The sequence below is a fragment of the Serinus canaria genome, chromosome 3, assembly GCF_022539315.1.
Source record: "Serinus canaria isolate serCan28SL12 chromosome 3, serCan2020, whole genome shotgun sequence".
Lineage (NCBI taxonomy): Eukaryota > Metazoa > Chordata > Aves > Passeriformes > Fringillidae > Serinus > Serinus canaria.
The window spans coordinates 24,475,714-24,487,888 of record NC_066316.1 but is presented as its reverse complement, the minus strand read 5'-3'; the positions used below and the strand labels follow the sequence as shown (position 1 = coordinate 24,487,888).

Below are 12,175 nucleotides of genomic sequence, written 5' to 3'. Positions count from 1 at the left end.
TTTTTAATCTGAGAACAATTCACAGCTCCAGCAGAGAAGCTCCCAATGCTGAACTCCCTCTGCTAGACAGCAGCACACAGGTTTTCCACAACTATCTCTCATTCCTTTTCTTATTATATCCAACAATATAGAACTTGTTTGCAGCCTGACAGAAGCATGTGAAACTGCCAGGCAATGGATTACCACACATTCCTCAGAGCTTCCTAACAAACTGGTCCATTGTACAAAAATGAGTAAATCTCACTGCACACCCACCATGAACAAAAGAGAAAATACAATAATGGGCAAAAAAGGATGAAAGTAGCCCTGAAGCACTGTCAGAATGTAAAGGGATGTGTAGGGAGCTGTATTAAGGCCTGATGGCAGTGTCAGTGAGAAGTGACTATATTGATATTGATTAAATTTTAGCATGCTTTTTGTACTGGCATGGAGGTTGTAAGGAATGCAATTTAACAATTGCTTTCCTCCTTTATTTAAAGGGAATGATATACTGCCTTCTAAAAAAACAAATCACGCAATGGCATTTCAGTATAAGCTATATTTTTATACAATAAAATTGTGGCTAACATTGGTCTCTAAAAGCAACAGAACATGTCACAGCTGGAATTCTCATTGCCATACCAACTTGTAAGTACTGAGAGAGAGGAAAGGATGCAGAAAGAAAACTACCAATAGTTGCAGTTTCTGAGATTAAACCTCTGTCTGTTGAAATCTTAGAGACTGAACTGGTAAAAGCTGGAGGCTGAAACTGAAAATATTTAGACAAGAAACAAAGCACCAGGTTGTAAAAAATCCCTGGAGCAATGTAATAAATTACTGATGCTTTACCTGGAAAAAAAATTTACATTTTAAACAGTATTTCAAACAGGTCTTACAGACTGCATTGCAGGAGAGGTCAGACTATACTAACCCAGTTTTTCATGGGGTCTAATGCTAGCATTGAAAATGAATGTTTGTGAGTTTTAAGAACTTTTGTTAAAAATATCAACTTACAAACATCCCAAGAACTGACCACTTCCCTAAATCAGTACTGTTTTCAACAGTGGAAATAAATAAATGAGAGGCAAATATAATATGTTGTTGCAGAAGAGCAATTTAGCTGCCATTTAATATGTTCAATCTTTTCCTCTTATGAAGTCTCAGTAAAGTCTTTTCCCATTGAATCAGACTTTCAAGGAGAACACCACAAATAAGTTTTCATTCAGTAGAATCAATCAATCAAACCTGGCCTTCCTCAAACACTGTATATTACACAGTGGTCATGAGAAGTGCCCTGTCACCAGGAATGATTACCCAAGGCTGAATTAGTTTTGCTAGACAAATCCAGAGAACTTTAACATATCTTCCCTTCACTTTGACTTGAAGGGAAGATGTTCTCAGAGCAAGGTGTTAGCAGTACCTCCACTGCCATTAAATCACCACATTTATAACCTAGCAAGAGTAACATTTAGCAAAAATTATGATACAGAAACCTTTCTTATGCCTGATACAACACATCCAATTCACACCAAGAAATAAAGATAATTAAAAACAACTTTTCATATTAAATCACACCAATCTAGAACTCAGAGATTGTATTTTAAGATTCAAGTATGTGCACTGACCTTTTTCATCTTCCCATTCCCACAAGTCCCCCTACCCCTCAAGCATGAGATTTAGAGAAGAATGACTGAAATTTCCACTTTATTGCTGAATACATTTTCTCCCTGAACTACATTTAATTATCACTGCTTGTTCTTTTTGGGAAAAAAACCCAACAGATATTGTTTTGACCGAACTGCATCAATTTTTACCATTAAAAAAAAAAAACTAAACAAGGGCATGATGAAGTTCTGATCCCTTCTTAGGAAGGATTATAGAAATGTTAACCAGGATAAAAATTAAGCATTTGGCCTACACTGTTTTATTACTGATGATCACATACATGACCCTGAAAGAGTCATGTAAACAATTCCATCCTGAGTGTATTGCCATGGTCTGAGTAGGATGTTGGAGGTTTATTTAGTTACAAGTAAAACACAGGCATTCTCCAGAGCATTAGAGTTGCAGATAAAGCCTATGTGATTTTCCTGTAAAAACCCTAATCCTGTGAAAGGATATGCAATCCTAACACATACACCTTGGTCATTGTTGCAATAGAATCATAAAGAGCTCTAGAGACCTACAAGAGGAATCTTAGTCTTTCACCAACTACTCCAGAGCAAGTATTTCAGAAAAAAAGCCACTTTTTTATCTGATTCTTAAAGATAATCTGTTGCCCAGCCATTAAGGGCTGACAAGATGCACAGCAAATATCTGTTTTCTAGGATAAAAATCAACAGTAAAAAAGGGGTTTAAAGTGAAAGGAATGGTGACAAACCTAGAAAAACATGCCTTTATAGGGAACATATTATATTCTATTTGTATTATCCACAGAACTAAAATGTCCTAGTGATACTGCAAGACTCTACCTTGCAGTAAAACACCTTTCCCTTACTTTCCATGCCCTAACAAGTTGATGTAGAAACAATTTCAAATAAACCAGAGCAACCTGAAGTAACCATCCCTCTGACACATTTAACTTGAAACAAGTCCAAAGATCCATCTAATAGTACAGCTGTTGTTATTACAGCATAAAAATTATTTTCAAGACACTGTCCATAACATCACCATCAATTATGTGTCAAATACAGGAGGTACTAGCTTAGACATTAAATCAGCAATTAAAATGGAGCCTTTTAGAGTATTTTATGGTCTAAACCAAGGAGTAAATATATAAAGAGTCCAGTATATAAAAAACATCAACACTGACATTTTGCCTAAACCTGCTAAAAATATCCCAGTATGGGTACCCAACATAATCTTAACATGCTTTTGCTCCAGAGCAACCCAAACAGTTGACCATTCAATCAGAAGGATGAACAAACCCACTGTGAGCAGAATGGTCTCAGTTTTGAAATGCTGGTAATGCCAAAGTAATGCTTTGTCCAGAAGTACCAATTAAGGGTTCATAACCCCAGCAGCCACTGTAACACAATGTATTTTTGTGCTTCCTCCAGTCCCATGGCAGAGCTTCACAGTCTAAAGCATTTGCTCTGCAGCCCATTTCCATCTGACCCCCTACTGAAGGAGGAACCAGGAATCCCTTTGCTTCAAACCAGCATAGAATACAAATAGGTTAAAAAGCTCTTCACAGCTCTGGGATGCAGAGCAGGCACCAGAGGATGTGACAATGCAGCCTGTAACAGCACTGCCCTATACCCCAAAATATTACCTTAGACCTCCCATCATGTATCTTTTCAAGAACACAAACAGATTTTTATGGTTTAAGAGGATCACTTTTTTTAAAGAATGTCTCAGAGTGGTTCATTCTGAAATAGTCATTGAATTACCTGCTGCACGTATCTGTCAGTGGTTTTCCACATGTAGTAATACTCAATGATGCTAGTCAGCGACTTCCAAGGGAGCTGAAAAACATTTGTTACAAGTTAAAGTGGTTCCAAGAAATTGCAAAGTCCACTTCTTATTAAACACATGTTAAAATCAAGTATAGTTGGGACAAATACTAAAACCTGAATGTGTTAAATAACTGCATTAGAATCCATATTCAAAAAAACACATATTGCAATTAATGATACACAACCATTAACAAGTCTGCAGAATTATGGTATCACACGTCCAAATCTAAATGTAATTTATTCTGTTTAAGCCACATAGTTATACAAAATGATCAAAACAGAATGCAGATTTCCATCAGGAAACACAGAAGGTAATAATCTCTTTTATAAAGTGTGTTGTGTGTCCATTGGAGAATAACGTTAGGACTAAAAGAAATCTTCCTGACAAGACTTTGCTCGAATCTCATGATAATTTTACTCTTAAAAAATACAAAGGATACCATACATAGCTCAGATTTTTCATGTCCCATAACAACTCAGCTGCTCATACATTACCACTAGTTTTGCATAAACTCCCACATGCTCTCAACTATTATCAAGAAACAAAAGGATGCGAGGGACAAATGTTACCCTGAGCAACACGAGTGATACTGACAATAAATATTTCACAAAAATCTCTGTACAAACAAGGTACCTTTGATAATGACAATTATTTTGGGTGCCCACGTTCATCAGTAAAGTAAAAATGTATTAACCTAAGTGCAGGGGAAAAAATTAGGCAATCATTTTTAATTATTACCAAATAATCTATTTAACTCCACAAGGTCTTTCTATAATTTAAATTAGGATGTCTCATCCAAAATTTATGCAATTTTTCTTCACAACTTGGAAACGTCACTAATTTCTGTGTTGTATTTTCTAGAGGCATGCATTAATGCAAATATTATCTGCTTTCTAGAAACGAGGATGATGTTTAGGAGATTCCAGAAAACAGAGGTGTGGAAGCTGATCTTTCCAACCTTAATGACCCCACTAGGCAGCTTTCTGCATGTTTTAAGCCAAAAAAAAGTTTCCTGTGCCTTTATTTAAATTCCTAAAACACCAGAGGAACACCTTCTCAAACTGCCTCTCCCTGCATGCAAGAGCTCACTAGTTTGTCAAGCTGCTAGATTCAGGTTCAGGGTCAGAAGTGTTCCACAGTGTGTGAATCCCTGAACATTTACATTTGATCCAAAAGCAGCAGTGTATGAAATGCTTGTGCTGATGCCTCAATAGTAACACAATTCAGGTTCCTAAAATCCTTTTGCTTTCTCAGGTAAATTATGCCTTGAGAGAAATCTTCCCTCAAAAAGGTCAGTGACAAGATGTGTTTGGTGTGAGGTGACAGATAAAAGGATTCTCAGCCTTCACATCCACATTCCCCCTGGCATCCAGGTGAAATGCTGCCACCTCACCTACCTGCCATTGACAATTAGTACATTTTAGCATACCCATATTTATTTTCCTTTCTGAATATTTATTAGCATGTTCATGCTACAAATGTTTGTCATTTCTCTAGAAAATACTTTAATCTGTTTTAACTCTGGCTGTGACACCACTATGTTCATTCACTCAGTAGGCATCTACAATTAAGGGAAGGTTATTAACATGCTTGGACCAAATAACTGTAATCCTTCTTTACTTTGATTCAAAACTTGGGAAAGCTGTTTGGCAAACTGAGTATGGATAATCTGTATTCTATTTACCTATGCACTTAATGCTGTGAACTACCAGTGAAGCTGTGAACACCATAGATTAATATATTGTCATTACCAAATCCCATTCTTGAAAGAGGTAAATATGCTCATCTGCACAACACTTTTGAAGGAGAAAATTAGAAAAAGCTATCAGGTCTACAAAAACAGAGAGAGGAGAGTTTTAAGTTTCTTTAGTTTCTCCAGGCTAAAAATAGACCAATCAAATCAGATCAGCAAGAAAAAATTAGGACTACAGAGCATTCTAAAATGAACATGGTAATTTTAAGGCATGTTTTCACAATTTTCTAAAGCTGGAAAGCAGTTGCTCCTGCTTTCTATAAACAGTCCCTATTCTTGATTACCAAGGCCTTTCCTGCCATACCTGAGATGTAATAGCTATAAATTTGTGAAAACTGTTGATAATGAAAAACTAAGGATTAACAAGTATAACATCTTTGTCTTACTGTTAGGAAAATAGTTACATTTGGAGAACACAGAATATCCATTATTTTTCCATTCTACTGCTCTGGGATGTGAAATAATTCAAGCACATCAAGTAAATTGAATTAGCTTATAAGGTTTAGCTTGATTAGGATTCAGAGTCTTAAAGATAGAAGAACCTCTCCAACAAGGGTCAATGAGTCAAGAGTTGATGAAAATTATTATTCAAAAGCTAGATTTGTAACTTGATTACAATTAAGCATCTCCTATCTATGAAAAAACCATAAAGACCTTTACACCATTTAACTTATAACAATCTTGCTTACTAACATTTAGTGTTTGTAGCTTAATACTTGAGCTGCACACTGAACATCAAACAGTGTCAGTTCCCAGTAACTGCTGGAAAAGTAAATGAATCTGCCCTTTACAGAACTGTCATACAAGGGCTGCAATTGCAGCAGCTGTGCCTTGCAAATCTGGGCCGACACAGAAAAGGCAACTCCTGTGGGATGTAGTGACTCAGGCAGGTACTGCATCACCCTTCTGCTTCAGCAGACTGCTACCAGCCCCTTTCTGCCATGCAACATGACTTTCTTGCCTGTCCTGTGGCACCACTGAATGACTGCTTAGGATGGAGTTTAATCTCAGGCACTGCAGATTTAATTTTATCATTAGATCCTACCTGGAGACCCAAACAAGTTCACACACACACTATCAGCCCATTATCTTCTTTGCCATTGCTCTTACAACACATCTGAGAGTACTTGGATACTTATCAGAAGTAAACTTATCAATGGCTTGCCACTGAAAAGAGGGAGGATAATAGATGAAAGTGCTATTATGGAAAATCACTGCTTACAGGCTACATAGTTATACCTACCTCACCTTGCAGAAACTTTCCACATATCCGTGATCTAAATCTCCAAGGACTATTTTCGATGATTACTTAAAAAGCAAATGTGTGTTTTCAAATCCCTGCACTTTTAGATTGCTACATAGGAAGTGAGAACACATAAATTTTACACTAGAGAAATGAAGAAATCCCAAGACTACACAATGGCTAACATAACTGAAAGATTTCAAATTACATAGAATTAAATAAAGACTGTGCACTGTTCTTAGTACCATATAAATTGAGATATAAAGTAGATGTTCTTCTAAAGATGTTTTTAAAATGACATTTTTCCAAGGATTAAAAAAATAAAAGTGACTGAGAATACATAATATCCCTGTTCTAACTAAAATAAGCTATAATTAATTAGTGCCCCACATCCATTTGTGCTGCACTCGGACACATGGTTAAGGTGCCCTCAGTAGACTGTGCAATGCCATCACCAGATCTCTGTGCATCTCCTGCTTTGGGAGGTGACCAGGGCAAAATAGCTGCATTGTAGGAAGGAAGATTTAGTGAAAGAGGGTTGGTATTGGGACAAAATTTTATCAGAGTATCCAAGACAAAATTTTAACATTGTAAACAGCTCCTAGTAAAGTCATTCAAATAGCTAACATTTGAATATTACAAATGCAGAAGCAATTCTTGCAACACGTTACTACACTGCACCACCTCAATGCAGTAGTAGGTAACACAGAAATTATAGAGAAAATAAAAATACCATATAAATACAAGAGACAAGCCTTCTGCATGCTTGATCACAAATTGTGTTAGGACACAACTTGTAAACAGCCAATAAAGCATGTTATATGCTTAAGGCATTTTCAAAAGCCAAATATTATATATTAGGAACCATTAATTAGAAGACATAGCTCCTGAACTATTGTACACTTACAAATGAGACCCATTTGTCTGTATAAGAAATAATAAGGAATGCAGTTTACTTTAAGATTTTTGTTCTAAAATATTCATAAATATTGTTTTTCAGTAATATTTTCTTGAACTTAAAAGAGCTGTTTCAGCCATGATGCAACCTTCAACCTCATGTCATCAATGTAACGAACATTTTCTCCCTTAGGAATCTCAAAATTAAGCATAGAGATGTAACACACCTATTAAAATGTCAGTTCCTTAGAAAAACAATAGCCTTCACTTCCCACCTTCATTCAATTACCTGTTCCATTTCAAAAGGTGAAAATGAAGGAAAGACAGCTCATTGCCAAGCCTCCTCCCACTGTCCTGTAAGGACTTCTGTCTTGTAAGGACTTCTACATTTACCATACTGTACCTTTTTTTTTCCCCCTCACAAGACTATTAATAAACTTCTGCAAAGAAAATTTTAAAATCTGAGTTCTCAGAGTCATGCAGCATGAGATGAATGTGAAAATCAACTTCAGTCTTAAATAATGGAATTCCTTTCGTTCAAATCTTCACTTTTTCATGAAGCCCAACTTGAACATGGTAGAACAGAGGAAATATTTTTCCTTGAAAGAAAAACACTCTCCATAAAATGTGAAAAAAATTGCAGCAAATTGCTAGCAATTCTAGCAATCAGTGTTAGAATGCATTTAATTTCATTGCTCTGCATTAGAATTAGCAAATTAAAGGTTTACTGCCCTATAGTCTGATACTTCAGTGCAAAAATGATTGTAGTTAGAACATATTGGAAAACATTCCTTTTACTTTTCAGAACTGCCAAAACATCTAATATGTCAAAACAACTCCCTGTAGTACATTTTAAAACCTATCTGAATACAAATTTCTCTCTGCTAATCATAGTAGGAAACCCCAGCTTTCCAAAAACACCCAGGGGAGTCAGCCATGTAGCTGCTAATGAATTTCACTGGAAATTGTGGAAACACTCTACAAAGTTCCTGGACCTTTTTCAGATGCTTGCAAGATCCTTGTAAAAATCCTTATTGGAATGTCTCAGCATGAGACCTCCTACCTGATATTCAACCACTACAAAGATTGTCTTCTGTCACCATCTTTCCAAACAACAGCACTGAACAAGAAAGCATATTGACTTTCAGCCAGATAAAATGTATAGATATGTTAATCACATGTATCAGCTACACAGATTTCTCCCCCAGCTAAACCTCCCCAACCTACAGAAAGCAGCTATGCTCAACCAGTGCAAAACACAGCTGCAGGAAAGGACACTGCTTTCATACTTACAAAGTCTTGTCGAATGTCATTGAAGTCCTTGCCATACTTTTCCAAAGCCTCCTCAAATAAGCTAGCTTCTGATGCTGACCACTCCTCCATCTCATCTCTACACAAGACAGGCCCCCCCAGGGGCACCAGGACACCGATGGCACTGCTCAGATCATAGTTGTGTTTGTGCAGTGTGTCCATGGCATGAAACTGGCAGGGACAAGGAGAGAATAAAGACATGTTTAAATTGACACTAGTCCATCTCAGTTAATGCAAATTCAATATATTATTCTCTATAAACCAAGCAAGGAGCCTCAGTTTTTTGCTGTTAATGCAATTAATGCTAAATTTAGAATCTATCTTCATATTGTCTTTTTCTGCTGTGGATTATGAGGAAAATAAATGGTTTATTACTCAATCTGGGAAAGGAAATACCTTAATAAAATGTTTACCAAAAATGACATTAGCTTATTAGCTCCTGAAAATTACTAGGAAACATTTCTAAAGAATCTCTTGTTGGCAGAAAATGGTTCCAAGAAACCCAATAAAGACAGTGCCATGTATTGACTGTGGGGCCATTTTCAATTAACAGAAGCTCTAAATAATAACTAAACAGCTGCTCAGACATCTATGAGCTCAATACTCAGTTGCTGGAGAAGGAAGACATTTATTGTTTTCATTACCATCATACTGAAAGAGCAGCAAGATTTTTGCCCCTTGCTAAACACTGTTATCACAGACTGGTAAATAAGATTTCTTTGGTTGATTCCCTTTCTGTTATAAAACAATCTTCCCACTGTAGGTAACACTGAATGCCCCATTGCTAACCAATGATGGGGAATATAAAAAGTAAAGAAATCTCTCCATCGGCAAAAGGAGCAGCACACAAGATGCATTTCTGACTCAGGGCCCCAAAAGATCCCATCAGCACAATCCAAGCGGCTGTGCTGGAGGAGGTATCAGAGCTTTAAGTGTGGTAATGTCTGTGACTCTCTATCAGACCCCTCCCAATGTGTCTCACCATAGTGCTGAGCTCCATGTGTAGCATGAAACTCTCACAAGGCCACAAACCCAGCTATGAGAAAACCTTGCAAGGAAGGAGCACTCCTGCATTATGTGTCAGTACAGCAATTCCAGCTGAGCTTCTGCAAACAAATCCTGTGCAAATAATGGATTTTTCTTGTTTTTTGCCATCTTCTATCAGTGACTATTGTCTTTCTCCAATGTTTACTATAAGTCTTTGAGTGCTATCAAGCACGAGATTCTGGAACTGTTTTGTCTGCAGGAAGCAATGTCACTATTATTCTGCAATGTATCATTTTACTTATGGTTCAGTCAAATTCACCAGCCTAGAGAAAAGCCATTGTTAAAATCAAATAATGCCTAAAATCCATCAGCTTCATATTAGAGAATGCACATTGAAATCACTGATTTATTGCTTACCATTCAGGCAATGAGTAAACCAGGTCTAAAGATTGAACTCTTACAGTAGATGTGCTACTGAGGTTTAAATCTTTGTTTAAATTGCAGCCTTCATAGAACAGCAGTACACACAGGGTGTTTTCCAAGCAGCTGCTGAATCCAGACCTATTCACTGATCCCAACTTTGATAAAAATGACAAGAGAAGTGATGACATCGGAATCTTGCTCTTGCTTTATGTTCATTTTTCATCTCTAATAAACACCTGACTCCAGAATGGTTTTTTTTTTGCTATGACTTAAGAAAAGATTTATACTGAACTCTGTGCTTAAGTGCCTCGCTGAGCTGTCCTGTGACAGAAGACCACCGAAAAGTTTTTTGATAACAACTCTGCCTTCTACAGGTTTGTCAACCCTGACCTGCCTCAAATTTCCACACTGCAATGCAAATTGTGGTAGCAAAAGCATGAGAAGCCTGAAGGCATTAGTAGAGGCTGAGAGAAAAAGTCCTGGAATATCTTCTTTGTATCTGCTTTACCTGAAGAAGCAGGAGGCTGGGAGACCTGGCATTGCCTCTCCCAAACAGGAGCCTGAAGGACAGAGAAAGAGCCACCCTTCCCAAAGAACTCTTGCCCAGAGCATGCTGTCCAGCACAGACACAGAGGCACATCAGAGGAAAAGTGTTAGCCATGCAGCTAAGAGGCAACTTCAAGTCCAAATATAAGCAGGTAGAGGAAGAAACTTTCCACCAAAAGCTCAGAAAAGGCATGAGAAGGCACCCTGCAACCAGCCACAAAACACAGCTCCCAAAGCAGCTGCCACTCCAGAGTGAGCTGCCTCCAACAAAGCACTCAAACTGGAAACTGAGTGTGGATTCTCCAATTCAATCATACTTTAGGTGTGTTTACCTTAGGAGCCACATATATGGAAATCTCATAAAAATCATTAAAAAGACACCATCCAAAATGCAAAGGAAAAGACTGCTCATTCTTTTCATTTTGAAGAGACATCCAACATCAGATTTAGGTCCCAACAGTAAGGTCACTTAAGCTCTTCTGAACAAACCCAGCACAAGGAGTAAGTGATGCCATCAGCCTGCTTTGCTTTAAATGGCTTTCATGGTGAGTATATGCACTATAAAGTATTTAGGAATCTGAAACAGAAGGTCTTCCAAGTCTCTTTCTCTTCTCAGAGATCAATTTTCATTATGAAATAAAACACTGCCTTTGAGAAGGCCAGAAATGCAAGTTTTAGTTGGTTGTCTCACAATTCTTTACCACTGTAAGAGAAGCACCTTCACACCTTATCATCTAAGAAGGTGAACACACATTGTTTCACGTCTTCTGTAGGGTTTTCTAAAAGCAGGGGGTTTCCTATCTTGTCTCATTACCTTCCCTATGTTTTCAAAATAAAGGAGCCTGAAAGAAGCCTCTCAGTTGTTATTCATCTGCAAGAAATGTGTAGATCAGCCCTGGATTTATCTACATTCATCATCTGTTTCTGGTTTTTATTGGGTCTTTTTTGTTGGTTTTTTTTGGGTTTTTTTTTGTTTTTGTTTTTTTAATCTGTCTGTTTACAGTTATCTCTGATTAAAACTAAATAGGATTAAAACTTAATTAGGAATACTGGAAAGCCACAGGTGTGGCATGCACAAATCCCATTAATATCACCTCAGGTGCAAGGGTTACCTGCCTTGCACTAACAAGATAGATGGTATCATTTTCTTATTGTTATGCACCTGTATGCAAAGTATAAATGAGATACATCACAAGTTTTGCAAATGTCTCTACTAACTTTAACTGATGCTGAAAATATGCTCCCAATTAACATGGAAATGTCTGAAAAAGTAACTATTATAATGACAAATATGTCTTTTCTTAATTTAGAAGGAAGTACGTTGCTAAAAAGCTAAAAATGGAGGGTTTTAAAAAGCTGAGGGGGTAGGAAAATGAGAAGAGACAGACACAATAATTAAGCCTAGGGTGGCTCCTTTGATGCCTCATTATAAGATATGCCTTTCATTAAGTGTAATGGAACTTAATGGATCATTTGCAATGGAGAAACATTAACATGGCACTCAAACAAAGTACCCCTTTATTAGCAGCACTGAACTTGTACTTTCAAAAGAGAAATTGCCATAAGGATAAATCCAC

General features: G+C 37.1%; 1 protein-coding gene across 3 annotated transcripts in view; it reads right to left on the bottom strand.

The window, feature by feature from the left end:
* Positions 1–12,175, bottom strand: part of MTA3 (metastasis associated 1 family member 3) — a 133,522-nt gene that overhangs the window by 57,890 nt on the left and 63,457 nt on the right. For all 3 annotated transcript variants that reach the window (XM_030235477.2, XM_030235475.2, XM_030235478.2), the window contains exons 9-10: positions 8,625–8,813; positions 3,372–3,446 (exon numbers count right to left, since the gene is read on the bottom strand). In XM_030235477.2, the coding sequence (XP_030091337.1) occupies positions 3,372–3,446; positions 8,625–8,813 (264 nt within the window). The remainder of the gene's footprint in view (positions 1–3,371; positions 3,447–8,624; positions 8,814–12,175) is intronic.